Below are 16,791 nucleotides of genomic sequence, written 5' to 3'. Positions count from 1 at the left end.
GATGTTTAGCTGGTCATATTGCCCAGCCCTACTTGGCAAAGCATTTCACAGCAATGTAAAATCCTTTAAAAGCAATACAAACCAATCATCAAAACGAATGGCTACTCAGGAAAAAATAAATAAAACCCGATGTGCCTGTTGGCATAAAATAAAAAAGAGATGCCTAAAAGTGAAAAGTTGAGGATGCCTGCACAACACTAAATGCCTGACTTCTGGCCGAGGTCAGCTGGGCCTCTGCAATGTGGGGGACAATTAACAGGGCTGCTCCAGATGATCTCAGTGATCAGGTTGAGCTCTAAGGGCTCAAGCGGTCCTTATGCTATACTGGTCCCAATTTATTCAGGGTTTTATGTATCAGCATAAGAGACTTATACCTGGCCTGCCAGGACATGAGCAGCCAGCGTAGGTGTTTCAGCAGAGATGTCACATGCTAAAGCCTTCAGGCCAGGTCCAAGGGTGGCCCAACACAAAGCGCACTGCAGTAATACAGCCTTGAGGTTACCGGAGCATGCAGTACAGCGGCCATGTTACCCACTTCCAGTTACGACTGCGGCAGGTATACCAGACACAGATGGCGAAAGGCACTTCTAGCCACAACAACCTAGTGTCACCTGGCTACCTTTAACCATCCCGAAAGAGCAAGGGTCCAGAGAGTAGGTAGTCAGATGCACTGCTACAAGTATCTTGTCAACATCATCAGGCTGCATCAACAGGAAATGGTCCCATAAGAGTGGACCAGATGTTGCATTAGATCCCTCAGCTGCATTTGCTTTAATAGGGGCAACATGTCATTTCTCTATTCTGCCTCCCAGCATTTGGGGTGGAGTGGGAGGAACAGAAGGGTCTTGTTCTTAAACCCCTTGTGACTAACAGACACCACTGCATTTAACCTACAGTGGACACTCGGGTTTTGTTTTGTTTTTAATTTATTATTTGTACCCCAGCCACTCTAGGCAGCTTCCAACAAAGATTAAAAATACGGTACATTAAAATGTCACACATTAAAAACTTCCCTGAACAGGGCTGCCTTCAGATGTCTTCTAAATGTTAGGTAGTTATTTATCTCTTTGACATCTGATGGGAGGGCATTCCACAGGGCGGGCGCCACTACCGAGAAGGCCCTCTGCCTGGTTCCCTGTAGCTTTGCTTCTTGCAATGAGGGAACCGCCAGAAGGCCCTCGGTGCTGGACCTCAGCATCTGGGCAGAATGATGTGGGTGGAGACACTCCTTCAGGTATACTGGACCGAGGCCGTTTAGGGCTTTAAAGGTCAACACCAACACTTTGAATTGTGCTCGGGAACGTACTGGGAGCCAATGTAGGTCTTTCAAGACCAGTGTTATGTGGTCTCAGTGGCTGCCCCCAGTCACCAGTCTAGCTGCCACATTCTGGATTAGTTGTAGTTTCCGGGTCACCTTCAAAGGTAGCCCCACATAGAGCGCATTGCAGTACTCCAAGAGGGAGATAACTAGAGCATGGGTTGCGAACGTGATCCGTGTGGGAAGCACGTTTGCAACCCACACCATCCGCAACCTGCAGTGGAGCGTCTGCGCACATGCGGGTTGCAATTCGGCGCTTCTGCACATGCGTGACCACCAAAACCCAGAAGTAACCTGTTCTGGTACTTCCAAGTTTTGGCGGTCCGTAAGCCAAAAAAACACAACCTGAAGCGTCTGTAACCCGAGGTATGACTGTATTTGATTTAACCCGATTTGACGTTCTAAATGCAACTTGCAATACGCACCCAGAATTCTGGCTTTTACATTTTCAGGCAGCAGCCTTTCCCCAAGTCTGCTGGCCTTCATTTGACACCAGGCTAGACTATGCTTGCTTTCGTGCAGCTGGGAACGCAGTTTCTCCACCTCCATTTGCAGCTCATCGTTCTTGTCGCGCAGCTCCTGAAAGGGAAGAACCCGGAAGCTCAAAATGTGGAACAGCCTTCCTCGGATCTACCTCGTTGGGTGCACAGCAACCGTTCCTCGACAGAATAACCAGGTGTGCTTGCAAATAATTTAAAGACAGTCTTTAAAAAACACAAGACACTGGAACATAAGAAGAGCATGCTGGATCAGGCCCGTGGTCCATCTAGCCCAGTGGCTCTCTAACTTCTTTCTCTGGGCCGTACTTTCAGGAAAAGAATTTGGTCGCTCCATGCCACGTTTTTTATTGACAAGAAATACAAAAAGAAGCAATTCCTAGCAGTGCTTGATTTATAGCACAGAACAATTTGCTCTGCGGTATCATACTGTTAAAGTAAAACCAATCAAACAAAACTGAAAGGGCAGAGGGAAGCAGAAATAGGCTCCAGCAGAGCCCCCTGGGCATATACTTCGTGCAGATAATTCAAAATACAGACTCCCAATGTCTGAGTGTTTATTTTCTTTGCGATGCTTTCTTATAGGTAGCTGCTTCAGATGCTGCAAGAGCACTGAACCCTTTTCAGCAAATTCATAAATTTTTGTAGTACAGCTGTTCTCCCTCACTGGATCATCACCTTGTTGCAGTGCGTGGGCTTCAACATTCCTGGGATCCTTTGTGAGCTGTTGAACTGCAGGACTTGCTCAAAAACAAAAGCCTACCACTCAGTTCTGAAAGACACCTGAGATTTCTGGAGCCACCGTGAAGTCTGTGAGGGAGGGAGAATTGGGAGCTACGGACAGAACTGAATTTAAAAAGATCTGTTCTTCTCATTTCCTTAGCTGGCAAGGTACACGAACGATATAACTTTACAGGTGCAGAAGTGACTAGAGGGGGACAGGACTGAGGCCTACTCAACACAAAGGAGGTAAAAAGCGAGCCGCGATATAGAAGCCCATGGAAATGGGAGCTCAAGCATTTCTGAAAACAAAAAACCTTGTAACACGCAAGATCTCAGGCTGCGACAAGACATCATGCAGGTTTGCTAAAGAACAGTATACCGCTACAAACAAGTGGATCGTGCACACGCCTGAGGAGGGGGAAAGTGCTCACCTTCACTCTCTATCAAGATGTAGCAGCAGCAAATGTCAAGAGTTTGGGGAGAAACAGGGAGAACTGAATTGGTAGCAGGACACATGAAATAATTCTAGTGCAACAGCAGCAGTTCTACCTGCACTGTCGGAAGCGACAAATATTACATTGTGATTTCCTTCTGGCAAGAAGCAGAGCTGGAGCAAAAATGGCCATAGTCACATGCTCCAAGTTATCTCTACAACCATTTGGTAAGGTGCCCCCAATTTTTATTCTAATAAAATATAGCTATCCTATGGTTAGGATCTCACTGCTCTGGTGTATGAGTGCAGCTCTCCATCTTCTGGTTAGGAGAGTTGTATAGCTATGTAGGAGCTCTGTAATTAAGGAGAATTCATTTAAAGCGGTATCATACCACTTTAAACAGTCATGGCTTTCCCCCAAAGAATCCTGAGAGCTGTAGTTTGTTAAGGGCGACAAGAGTTGTTAGGAAACCCCTGTCTCCCCCAACTACAATTCCCAGAGTTCCCTAGAAAGAGGAATTGACTGCTAAACCACTCTGAGAATTGTAACTCTGTGAGGGGAAAAGGAGTTTCCGATAATTCTCAGCACTAGTAACAAGCTAGCCAAACCATTGCTTTAAAAAAAATGTAACAGCAAACCATGGTTTACAGCTAACCAGGAAGTAACTAGCTAAATCTGCACAAGGGAAGGAGGAGTGCTTGAGGTTTGATCACATAATATCAAACTATGGTTTGGCACTATGTCTGAACTTACCCTCTGTGTTGAACCTTGGTGTTTTAACTGCTATTCTAAAACATGCCATTGAGGAAATGGTGTAGGCGCTTATCAAAAGACTGCTGATCTTTTAAAGAAAAGAGGCATGTAGTCTTAATTTTTATGAGACTTGAATGAAGGCTGTTCTCTCAGCACTTGGATGGGTCCTCCCTGCAGAATGCCATTTATAACACGTACAGGCCACCTACCCGGCACTGCAGCTCATATTCCTGAATGATTTTGGCAAAGCGTTCTTCTTGATCAAAAAGCTCTGTGCTGTGTGGATCCAGCAGCCCCAGCTAAAGCAAGCAAAGAGGTTTATTTTAAAAGTATTAGTGGTGAAATTACTATATATATATATATATAGATATTCATTCATTCATTCCAAGAAATTTATACACCCCTTGATTGGAAAAACAAACAAACCCTCAAGCAGTTTACAATTAGCTGGTGGGAGCCAATTTTTCGGCAGCGGAAGGCTAGATTTATAGCTTGACCTTAAATACATTTAATTTGGAAGCCTTGTCAACTGCAAGAAAACGTGATTTTTAAAACATGCACTTATCCTTGTGATTAGGAACCAAATAAGGCCACAATAGAAAGTCAACTGAAAGAGGTCAAAATCCTACAACAGAGATAAATATGAATTTTATTCGTTTTCAATATGAAGAGGAAAGCATTTTCATCAATCCGAAGCTACCTTGTCTTTCAACATGAAGTCGAGATCCTTCTGAAGATTTAGTACTTGCTTTTCAGATTCAGACAACTTTTGAACCACTTCAACAAGTTCACTTTGTAAGCGACTATTCTCCTTTTTAAAAAAACAAAAATATGAAAAAGAAAGTGCACATTTACGCTCATTAAACATGACACTGGGGTACCTTTTTGCAATTCCTGAGCAAGATACCAACATGTAGGATACAAAAAGGTTAGCACTTAGAAGCAATCCTGAAAAACCAGCTCCACCCAACAAGGTGCCCCAATCCTCAAGGGAGCATTTTAGGGGGCCAGAAGGGAGGTGGGGATAAGAAAGTAAGTTTCCATCAGCCCTGATAGGTGGATGGATCTCTTTGAAAAGTGGGTTAAATTCATTTAAAAACAAAATGTAACTCTAGTCCTCACGGCTGCAGATTAAAGTGTAACAGTAATGCCTGGTGAAGTCTCCATAAGTCAAGAGACGAAAGCATATTTTTACTTAATATGTACTATTTGCAGAATTCAGCCTCCCTTCAGGCAGGATTTTTATTTTATTCTTATTTTCAAGCTCAGAATATGCAGTCTTGCTGTAGGCTGTACTGGTCATCCTGAAGATAACAGATGATCTGAATCTTTACCTTGATAACTAAGCTCAGCTTCTGCCTCAGGCTAGATTCTTCCTCTTGAAGAGATCTGATGTCTGCTTCTAACTTGGTTTTCTGGTGGTTCCCTTGTTGCAAGAGCCGCTCCTTCTCCATCTCTGCTTCAGACTTCATAACACTGAGTTTCCCTCTGTAGTCTTGCTCAAGGTCTCTGCAAGATACAAGCACTGTTACTGGTATGGGCAAGTATTTTCCATGTAAAAATAAAAACAGAATGGTCCACAAGAGAAATGACTAGTGAGACTAAGAAGTTGGCCTCTCTACAGTCACAATTTTGTGAACATTGGCTGCATAGCTTATGCTGTGCTGTTTCACTGGATGGCAAGTTGGGTCTGCTCTTCACACTCCTCCTTGTGTATAAACCCCATCAGATAAGGACACCAAAAAGCTGGCTCACGTACTTCATTTTACTCTCATTGTGGTGCTCCAACGCACTATTGTGATCATCCACCTCCTCAAAAAGCTGCAGCTTCCGCTTTTCCACCTTCTCCAATTCAACTCGCGCTTTGTCTCTCTCAGTGGATATTTGCTCTACCTGAGCTCTGCAAAGACATTGAAGGTGCTGTTAAGTATGCATCCGAAATGATGCAGAAGCATCTTTCTGTTCAGTTTCAATCCTACCATTTCCCATGGTATTAGTGCAAAAGAACACCAGATTATTATTATTTAATCCAATTAAAAACTGCATGTATCTGTTATCTTCCTATATACATAAAACAGTAAGGCTGTCGCCACGCTGTGGTTTGGGTAGCTACCAAAAGATGGCCACACCAACTCCTGTGTGACAACAGAACAGCAGGCGAGTGGTGAGAAAACAGCACTGGGTGGCAGACAGCACAGACAAGCTGTTTAACAGAGGGAGGGAAGGTGCTTCAGAGAACAGTTTGGACAAACCGCTCTCTGAAGTGCTCCCTGCTCTTTTAAAAGGGTTGGGAGTTGGGGTAGGTCTGGGCAAACTGTGAAGCAATAGGTGAAGGGGTGGGTGAGGTGTAAAGGGAAAAGGGGTTGGCCAGGAATGGCGCCTCCACCCAAAACAGCCGAAGAACAAGTTACTCTAGATGGCGAAGTTCGTGTCTGTAAGAAGCAAAAGCTGCCTGTTGAAGTCCGCTCTTGGGAACTGTTATCTCCTCATCAAGGGCTGCAGACAGCTCCAAGAGGTTAACTCTCTCCTCCATGTTGAAATCCAGACTCTGTTAAAACACACACAGAGAGAGCTTCTCAAAATCAAGGGAAATGTAAGTCAAGAGGTTCTAAAATTACTGCTATCGATATTTATTCAATGCCAGTGTGCTAGGCTCTGTATACAGAACAGCCAGAACAATTGAAAGAAGGGGGCTTTAAAAAGGCCGATAGCAGGAGGTGCAGAAAGCGTGAGGCTATGGTGTTCCAGAAAAGGCTTGGCAGAAGTGGGATTTAGAGGGGGACTGCCTTAATAGAGAGGGCAAAGCTGTTTCAGCAGGGATAGTCAACATGGTGTCCTCCAGATGTCTTGAACTACAATTCCCATCATCCCTGTCTGTTGACCATGCTAGCTAGGGGCTGATGGGATTTGTAGTTGAAAACATTTTGAAGGCACCATGTTGGCTATCCTTTAATCTAAGCCAGTGTTTCCCAAATTTGGGTCTCCAGATGTTTTTGGACTAGAACTTCCATCATCCCTGACCACTGGTCTTGATAGCTAGGGATAGTGGGAGTTCAAAAACCGCTGGAGACCCAAGTTTGGGAAACACCGATTTAAGCCATCAGAAGAACCTTGGGCAGAAGGAGAAGAAAAAGGGTCAACAACAGATGGGTTCATGCAGCGTGGAGCAAAGAAAACAAGAAGGGGAAGAATTTCAATTCCCAGGGTTCTTTGTAGGGTGCCACTGTTGTACTACTTTCTGAGTAGCTTAAAATGTGTCACACGGATGCTAATTAATATGAAGGCGCTACAATTCATCATTGGGATCTTTAGTGGGAAAGAGGGATGCAGGGGTGGGGGCGAGAGAGAAGGGGGAAATGCTTTTTCTTGGGATGAAAGGAAAACCAAAGCCTTCATAATCTGTAAGGAGCAGCTAGAAACCTTAAGGATCTCCTTGCAGTTTTCAACCCCTTCCTGGGCCCAAATGGAGACAACTTGCTCAGGCCTTGCAAAGCCACTGCCATCATCGATGCTGGAGAAAAGATTCAAGGCCACGGAGCCAGATAAGAAGGATGGAGTTGTGCTTCTGTGCCCGTCTTTGAAAATCTGGGGGCGGATTGGGGAGGGAAGCGATGGAGGGAGGAAAAGAAGGAAAAGTCTGTTTAGACAAGCAGTGTAGCAATCATGTGAGACCTGAAAGGCAACATGTTTTTACCAATGAAGAACATCCTTATGCATCTATAAATAAAGGAAGTTGGTTGTTCGCAGCTACCAGGGTTTGCATTTTAATATCAGTTGTGATCATATGTAAAAACAAATGCCTTCAAAAAGCTTGTCCAAAGGTGAGCTGTAAAAGCAGCACTGTAAGGAGGAGGCACTGTAAAAGCTTGCCTAAGTTTAAATCAGTTCTCTAATCCTCCACCTAAACAGAATTAGCTTGTTTCAAGCTGGGAAGACCAGAAGGATTACCTAGTAGCCAGATGCATGCAGCCCATCTGAACTCTGTAAACAGTACTCTATTTATTTATTTATTTTGACCCACCATTGGAAAGCTGCTTATTCTCCAGTGTGAATTATTACTCTGGGTTACATCCGCATGGGTACTTAGGATTTTCTGCACCAACTGCTTTAACTAGGGTGTGTTCATAGCTCCTACTGGATGGGATTACTCTATATCTGAGCTTTATCTTGGGTAAGCAACTCTCTCATTAAACAGGCACTAGGCCATATTGCAGGGACGCGGGTGGCGCTGTGGGTTAAACCACAGAGCCTAGGGCTTGCCGATCAGAAGGTTGGCGGTTCGAATCCCCGCAACAGGGTGAGCTCCCGTTGCTCGGTCCCTGCTCTGCCAAACCTAGCAGTTCGAAAGCACGTCAAAGTGTAAGTAGATAAATAGGAACCGCTCCGGCGGGAAGGTAAACGGCGTTTCCGTGCGTTGCTCTGGTTCGCCAGAAGCAGCTTAGTCATGCTGGCCACATGACCCAGAAGCTGTACGCCGGCTCCCTCAGCCAATAAAGCGAGATGAGCGCCGCAACCCCAGAGTCAGCCACGACTGGACCTAATGGTCAGGGGTCCCTTTACCTTTACCTTTTAGGCTAGAAAAGGCAACTCAGAGATCCCACACAACACTCCAATACTTCAGACTGAATTAATAAGATGAAGTCTGCTAAATTCTGCCTTTGCTTTTCTTTCCAGGGATCATAAAAAGCAGAGTAAATGAAAACAGCCCTTGGCATCTGAATCTTTCAGGTCACCTTTTACATTTGAAGGTCAGTTCAAGACATTCTAGCCTAGTTCTCATATGCAGCAGTAAACCACGGTTGCTCATTATGTGCACGGGGATGAGGAAATGGGAAACTTCCATTTCTGGTTTGCAACTAACCATGGTCACTCACAACATTTGAACGTTTGAAACTGTTGTTTATTTAAACCACTGCCAGTGATAACAATTCAGGAGGCAGCAATGGTTTCAGAATGTGGCTTGCTTTAGAAAGCCACATTTCCCCAAATTTGGAGGTCACTGAGAACTTTGAAACAGAAAGCAGGTGGTTCCAGTCTTCTCCCCTAGCATGCGAAAAAGCATGTTGCAGCTTAGCCACATAGCATGAAAACATGGCTTCTCATGTGTCATAACACAGCTCTGCGTGAAAAGGCAACTGCTGGGGGTCCTCTGAATGGTTTCAGATTTTGAACCTTAAAACTATGTTTCTGAAGGAAGTCTCTCTCTCAGAAATTATGCTTTGACAGTTACCTGGTGGGATGGTGATCTCTGACATCTTGGTTTGAGAGGTGTGGAAGAAATAGGGCAAAGAATGGGGCTGTGGTTGAACAGGCCAAGCTGGAATTCCTTTAAGCTTACTCTGCCATCTCCATCACTATCCAACTGGTTAAACAAATCTTCAAGATCCTGAATAAAACATTTTTAAAAAGCAATCTATCACAAAGTATCAGACATTATATTTAGGGGGGGAAATTACCTGAGGAATTGGACCATTTTATGCTGTCCCAAAAAAAATACAAAAAGTGGTATTTTATAACAATTTGCTCTTAGAAGCACAACAGTTTCCCATAAAACAGTCATTTTACTGCCTAGTCATTAAGAGGAATAAATTGCCTTTTGGAAGGTGAACCTACTACCAGGGAGAAACACACAACACAAATACTCCAAATAATGCCCCCCACATCAAAATACATTGATTTGTTACAACAGAACCAATAGGCAGCCTACCACAGCAGCTCACTGGGTTGTGACCAAAATTTAATAAAGTCCACCCAACCTTAAAGACTGGGAGAAGGGACATTATTGTTAGTGCTTTCAAGCTCTTTGTAGTTAGTGGGCAACTGCTGCAGCACTATCGCCCTGGCACATCTGCTGCTGCTTTGAGGACTGCAACAAAAAGCTGCAGCACCACCTTGGTGGTCTTTCTGGCCAGAAAAAAAGGAGTGTGGTACTACAACATCTACAAAAAAAGTAACATGGGGAAATGCCAGTATAGTACAGTAGTTAATAGTGTCAGACTAGGACTGAGAAGACCCACTTGGTCAAGAAGCTCTGGGAATAATATCTATATTTATATCTATATCTATCTTCAATACTTGGTCAAACAATTTCCAACAGCTGAATTTACCCCACCTCTTTTTCCATCTCTTTGAGTCCAATGTTCTTACAAACGGTAGCCAGCTCTTGTTTGTTAAGGTGCCCATTCTTTCCAACGCCAAGATCTTCCCAGATGTCCCGAACCTGATTCTCAGTCATGCCAAAACACGAGGGGGAGAACTTTCTGGGGCTATCATGGAGGTCATCATGCCAGGTACACCTTCGCCCTGTAAATATAAAGAAATTCCACTACGCAAGAAGAAGGGCATTTTACCTTTGAATTATTTCGTCAGTCACAGCAAAGACTGCTCTTTCCACAAGCCTTCAACCATTTAAGATAGAATCCCACTCTCCTCTTTAGACTTAATTTTTCAAAATTGCTTCCTCCAATATTTGCCCTGAGTACATGAGCCCCATGTGAAAGTTGCAAGACTCCAATGCTCTGCAAACCTTCAAGTACAAAATATACCACTGATTTTGCATTGTTTACAACGTAAGTAGGGTTTCCACTGTAGATGGAAGTATATAACACAATGAAATAAAATGGGATTTCCCCAGGAATGCATGAAAACATTCTCAGAAGAATATTGACCTGTCTGCTTCATCAGTCTCCCTTATCCTCTAACTGCATCTTTCCAAACAACGTAAGCATGGCATAGTGGTCAGAGGGTTGGGCTGGGACCTGTTAGAGCAGGGTTCAAATCCCTATTTAGCCACGGAGTTTACTGGGTGGCTTTGGGCCAGTCATTGCCACTCAGCTGAACCTACCTGACAGGGTTGTTGTGAGGATAAAACTGGGAAGGAGGAGAACCATGTACAGTGGTATCTCGGGTTACATATGCTTCAGGTTACATATGCTTCAGGCTACAGACTCTGCTAACCCAGAAATAGTGCTTCAGGTTAAGAACTTTGCTTCAGGATGAGAACAGAAATCGTGCTCCGGCGGTCTGGCGGCAGCAGGAGGCCCCATTAGGTAAAGTGGTACCTCAGGTTAAGAACAGTTAAGACCTCCGGAACAAATTAAGTACTTAACCTGAGGTACCACTGTACGTTGGAGTAAAGGTGGGATTTAAATAAAAGAGCAATAGTTTTCAATGCTAAACGTTAGCCCCATAATAAATCTGAGGGAAGAAAAGTTTAGGGCGATTGTTTTAACAACTAGTGAAAAAAGAATACTGATGTGCTGAAATTATCGAGTTGTCTTTTAGCGAGTTGGACCACTGGTCCACCTCACCCAGTACTGAGCTGTGAGAAGGACTTTGCACACAGAAGGTCCTGGGTTCCATTCCAGCATCTCCAAGTAGGACTGGAAATAATCACCTTCCTCAAACCCCAGAGAGCCGCCTGCCAGTCAGTGTAGACAATCCTGAGCTAAGATGGACTAAAGGTCTGACTTGGGATAAAGCAGCTTCTTATGCCTACTCTGACAGGCAGTGTGGCTCTCCAAGGTCTCAGAAAAAGGTTGTTTTCCATCACTTGCTTCCTGTTACATTTAACTGGAAATATCAGGGACCTTCTACCTCTAAAAAATGGATTTTGTTACTGAACTATCACCCTGTCCTTAAAGTCACTGATTGAAATCAGTGTTAGGATATTTCCGTTCCACCTTAAAAGGGAGCAGGCTTTGTGAGTCACAAAGTCTGCGTATTTCCTGTTCACAGGATGTTTATGTTTTCAGTTGCTTTCGTTTCCTTGTTGTTGCCTGAGCATATCGAAACAGGCAGTCATGTTTGTCTTTGTTCTGATCAACGCTGAATAAACTTGTAAAAATGCTCTCCTGCTGTGCATCTTTCGCTGTGTGAATTCTGCTGATAGAGTGTGCACCAGCCTAAGAATGTGGCAATCTATTTCTGAGGCTTCGTGTCGCTAATTGCTGATACTGCCTGTCTACGGGAGGTCGATGTATCGTCCGGCAGCCGGCTTGGGGGCTATGATGGACTTTGCCTCCCTGGCAGTATCCCAACAATCAGATGACCAGAGAGTTAAAGAAGGAAAGTTTCCATCCTCAGTATTGCTTTTTCTCCTTTCCTTCTTTCAAAAGGAGAGAACCCGTTCTAATTTTTTTAAACATTCATTTTGAGTTTAGGTTTCTCCTACCTTGACCCTCAAACATCTCATGCTGTTGTTCTTTTGTGCTTTCGGCCTCTTCGTCTGATTTAAGGCTCTGAAAATAAGAGAAGGATTCACTGTTTCATGCCAGCTAAAGAGCCAAGCTTTTTTTTTTAAGGATTATCATGAGTCTTGTGGAGGTGTCCTGGAGGGGATGGTCAGATCCTGAGGAAGAATGGGAGGAGCTCAGGGAGGTGACCATAACGACCCTGGGGAGGATCCGAATAAAGCAGGTGGAATCAGGATCCCAAGAAGTATCTGCACCCGGGGAGGAGATCAATCGTCTGAAGAATGGACAGCTAGATCCAGGAGAGGGTCAAAGCAGATTGGCAGAGGGGTGTTCTGCTCCTGCAATACTGCATACACCTAGTCAGACACCTCCTGCTAAGTGACTTCTCCTGCCAGAAAGGGGCTCCCTCCAGAGAGACAGGCAACTGAGAGCATGCTGGATGCTGAGCTGGCCCCAACCCCACTTGTCTCTGAGATGCACTGGTTCTCTCCAGCCTTATCCTAAGTAACTTCAGCTTCCTGGATGCTGGCTTTGGATACAGAAACTGTGGGAATGTTCAGGGTGGCAAGAGAGGATATATTGTTTATTAAAATCCTTCCTAACTGGCGTTAGCAAGTTCCTTTACTTAGCAGAGTACATTCCCCTTTACACAGCAGAAAACTGGTTGCAAACTTGTGTGAGTTTCTTAAGACAGTACGCAATTTAATCTGGCTTGCCCAGATTGAAATGTGTTCTAATATTTTCCTGGTAAGACCCCTTGAATCCCTCCTAAAAGAATAAAGACACCACAGTCTTACAATCAGGCAGAGCATAGTGTGATCCCTGAAGGCAGGCTTAAGGCTTAAAGTTACAAGCATATACAAACAGGTTTACCCCATATGTGGGTTGACCTAGTGACTGCAGTTAGCAGTCTGGGAAGTTCGCCGGACGAAAGGAAGATGGAAAAGAGGGAGAGTGGAAGCATGCCTTGGCCTTTTACCAGGTCTGGAAAGGTCATGCCCACCCACTAGTCACATGCAAGGAAGGATGCTCCAGGCCAGGAGGAACAGGAAGTTTTTGACTGGCTGGACCAAACATTCCCCTGCACGTCCACTCTAGCAAAACAAGGAATGTTGTATTTGACTGCTCCCAGTGGATTACATCCCACAGAAGCATGCAAACACCTCCTCTGCAATGACACATTCACTGCCTTGATATCTGAGCCTAATATTTGTTACTGAATGCTGGGCAGGCTTTGGAAACTTCTGAACTTCTGGGTAAGCATGAACTATGAAAGAAGCCTCATGTTTACAAGGCTGCTTCTTTTAAAGTAACGTACAGTAAAACTCAAGAGACTCAACCTCACCTCCACGCTCTCCAAAGATGCTGAGCGTCTCAGCTGACTTTTCCCATTTGCCTTTGTTTGCTGCTCCTGTAAATACTTGGGAGTTTCCAGATTTGCACCCTGCAGTTCCGGCCTCGTCCGGCGGCCGTACCACTTGGCCCCATGGATGTATTTAGGCTCGACTTCATCCGGAACAGCTAAGAGTTGGAAATACAATTGTAGATCAGGATCACCAGTCTGATTGCAGCTCTGCTCTACAGCATACTTAAGCTTAGTGGTCAATAGCGCACTGTAAACAAAGGAACTTGAAAGCAGTCAATCCAAAACAATGAATCTTTTAGCACCCTCCACTCTTCACCCACCTGGTTCCAGGTAACTGCTCTCATCATCTGAAAGACCAAGACTGATGCTTGAGGACAATATGGTCACAAAGCCTTCCTTAAACTCTTCAAAGTTAACCTAGGAGTGGACGGACAGGACATTGTTAAGTCAGGTGTACACCAGGAATGAAGCTCAGTTTCTGCTTTATGCTGAGTCAGACCATTGTTTCTGCTTTATGCTGAGTCAGACCATTGGTCCACATAGCTTGATATTGTCTACACTGGCAGGCAGTGGCTCCCCAGGGTGCCATGCAGGGGACACTCCCAGCACTACCTCAAGATGTCAGGGATTGGACCTGGCATCTTCTGTCTGCTAAGCAGATGCCCGACCACCAAGCCATGGCTCTTCACTTTTGCCAATCCAGCTTAAGAAGATCTGGTGGTAAACAGATCAGAACTGATTCCCAGCAGAATCTTGTTCACGTTCAGTTACTCCAGAACCCACCCCTACTGGAGAACGTTGCTATTTTTTGATGAGGTCTCAAAGACCAAATTTAATTCACCTGACAGGAACTAAACTGATATTCATCAGGTTTGGGGAATGAGCAATGCACCCATGCATTTTGCATCACTGCCCTGGCACTCTGGTTTTAAAGAGAGGCACCAGCATGAATGCAATACACCAGATGCTAGCTGCCTAAAAGGAGACTGTTGATTGCTAAACTCTTACAGACTCCACCACTAGAAAACGTACCGTTCCAGGGCACTGTAGCTTGGGCACCAATGTGGCAAGCCAAAGTGTTTATTTGGTCTAGCTTTAAGATGCCCCCTGAACAATAAGTACACAAGTGTAATTTCAAAGGGTAATTCTCCTTTGAAAATGAGTAGATAGTTAACGGGATCAAATTAGAATGTTGACGAGCTTCAGCAGTTATGGTAGGGGTGCAAATGTGTGAGTGTGTATTTCATAAAAAGACAGCAAGGCGGAGTACAACATATAAGGATAAAATCAGCAAAATATAAATAAAATCACACTTAAATGTTTACTTTACTAAGCTATCGTCCCATAAACAAACCTTTAAAAAAATGCTCTATAGATCTGGGGTTGAGATTTCAACTTTTCACACCAGAAATATACATGCATTCTATTAACAAACATTCCGAGATACTAGAATTTCCATGTTCTTTCTATTAACCATTTTGACTATTGCAATCAGTCACCCTTATCTTTCTTATTCTTTACAGTAAGAAAGAGAAGTCGCTATATTTTTGCACTTGAGAGACTGAGAATATTTGATTGGCAGAAACCTTTGCAGGATCATTTGTAAGAATGGGAACAATACCCTCAGTCAGTTCAAAAGTGCAGCTTTTGTTAACACAGAACTTGCTTCCAGCTTCTTGCAAGTTCCATTAATCCAGGTCCCAATTTAGAAAAGACAGGCAACAATTTATAACTCTCTGCTGAAAACCCAGCAAAGATGCCCATGAATTCTCTTACATAGGAAATTAGTTTGAACTTTAGAAAGCTAGTCACATAAAACAAAAGAACAAACAGAGCTTTGCTTCTACACCAAAAGATTTGGGCTACGTAACTGGCTTGGAGAATTGAGAATAAATACAGCAGTGAGCTGCAGTCAAACCATTTCTCCTCTTCTCCAGTAATACAAGGGGAGGAGACTGGAAGGTGCTACTTAACAGCACACCAGAATTTGCCTTTGTGTCCAAATGCAATAAACCATGGATTGTTGATAAACTAAGATCCTAAGCCATTCTGGATTGGGAATGAGCAGCAGTGAGCCAGGACATTTGGAGATCCTGGGTTGTATGTAAGTTATATTTTGACCAAACCAAGGTTTAGTGTACTTGGACACAAAGAAGTGGAAGCTTCTGATCTACACACACACACACACACACACAAAACATGCTTTGGAAGATTGTCTGAATGCAACCAACAGCTACCAGGTAACATTTTCTGTTGAAGACGAAGACTATTCCATACTTCTGTAGGATAGTTCTGTATTAGGATAGTTCTGTATTCTCTTGGTTGCATTCAGACAATCATGTGACGGTCACCTCCAGGCTTGATTATTGTAACTTGCTCTACGCGGGACTGCCCCTGAAGCTGACCCAGAAACTCCAGCAGGTGTAGAATGCCGTGGCGAGGCTCCTTACGGGGTCCTTGCCATGGGATCACATTCATCCAGGGCTTTACCAGCTGCACTGGCTCCTGGTGGAGTACAGGGTCAGGTTTAAGGTGCTGCTTTTGACCTTTAAAACCCTATGTGGCCTAGGACCCTCATACCTATGGGACTGCCTCTCCTGGTATACCCTGCAGAGGACCTTAAGGTCCATAAATAACAACCCGAGCCTCAAGGACGTTAGATTGGTCTCAGCTAGGACCAGGGCCTTTTCAGCACTGGCCCTGACTTGGTGGGACGCTCTGTCACAAGAGACCAGGGGCCTGCGGGATTTGGCATCTTTTTGCAGTGCCTGCAAGACGGAGCTGTTCCGCCTGGCCTTCAGCTTAGACTCACTCTGACCCCTTATATGGGATTTGGTATGTAAATTTTCCCTTGGCTTTTTTGCTGGCCCATGTAGGACCAGCATGGATAGCTGGCTTGGGTGAATATCTGATGTTTCCTCCCTTTATGTTCTTGATTTTTGGCCACTAAAATGAGGCTGTATTTTAAGCCATATTTTAATTGACTGGTTTTTCCCCCCTATTATGTTTTATTATAATTTATATTTGGTGTTAGCCACCCTGAGCCCAGCCCTGGCCAGGGAAGGCGGGGTATAAATAATTTATAAGGGATTTTCAGAGCACAGGTATGTTCAACTTCTGAGCCCCTCCGAGCCAAAGGCAGAAAGCCCAGCCAGCAGCCAAACGAAGCCTCAAGCGGTGATTCCCACAGCGCAGCAACCCGACAAAGGGGATGCAGCAAGGAAAACCTCCGTCACCTCTCCGCTGGGAAGCGCTGAGCAAAGGCGAGTCCCCAGACAACGCGGCCAATTTGATCGGCACAAGGCATGCAAGCTCCACCCCCTAGTCGTTCTTAAGACTCCTTATTGGGTGAGCAACGCAGACAAGCAACACAGTTGGAGCCTCCCTCCTCCCTGGCCGGCAGGGAGGGAGGGAGAGGAGCTGCTTCCTTTGAAACCCAGGAAATTTAAGGGACATCAGCAGCAGCGGGACACGGCGCTGGGATAAGGGACTTTCCCCTCCAAAT

The 16,791-nt window shown here is 44.6% G+C and overlaps 1 protein-coding gene across 2 annotated transcripts in view; it reads right to left on the bottom strand.

The window, feature by feature from the left end:
- NINL (ninein like) overlaps positions 1-16,791 on the bottom strand; it is a 50,214-nt gene that overhangs the window by 14,337 nt on the left and 19,086 nt on the right. The window contains exons 3-14 of one of the 2 annotated variants that reach the window (XM_053383540.1): positions 13,607-13,703; positions 13,266-13,441; positions 11,899-11,965; positions 9,838-10,028; positions 8,956-9,111; positions 7,146-7,310; positions 6,137-6,273; positions 5,485-5,625; positions 5,060-5,234; positions 4,426-4,536; positions 3,935-4,024; positions 1,744-1,897 (exon numbers count right to left, since the gene is read on the bottom strand). In XM_053383540.1, the coding sequence (XP_053239515.1) occupies positions 1,744-1,897; positions 3,935-4,024; positions 4,426-4,536; positions 5,060-5,234; positions 5,485-5,625; positions 6,137-6,273; positions 7,146-7,310; positions 8,956-9,111; positions 9,838-10,028; positions 11,899-11,965; positions 13,266-13,441; positions 13,607-13,703 (1,660 nt within the window). The remainder of the gene's footprint in view (positions 1-1,743; positions 1,898-3,934; positions 4,025-4,425; positions 4,537-5,059; positions 5,235-5,484; positions 5,626-6,136; positions 6,274-7,145; positions 7,311-8,955; positions 9,112-9,837; positions 10,029-11,898; positions 11,966-13,265; positions 13,442-13,606; positions 13,704-16,791) is intronic. The other variant, XM_053383542.1, reaches the window with a different exon arrangement.

The sequence above is a fragment of the Podarcis raffonei genome, chromosome 3 (genome assembly GCF_027172205.1).
Source record: "Podarcis raffonei isolate rPodRaf1 chromosome 3, rPodRaf1.pri, whole genome shotgun sequence".
NCBI classification, from domain to species: domain Eukaryota; kingdom Metazoa; phylum Chordata; class Lepidosauria; order Squamata; family Lacertidae; genus Podarcis; species Podarcis raffonei.
This window is presented reverse-complemented; position numbering and strand designations above follow the sequence as displayed.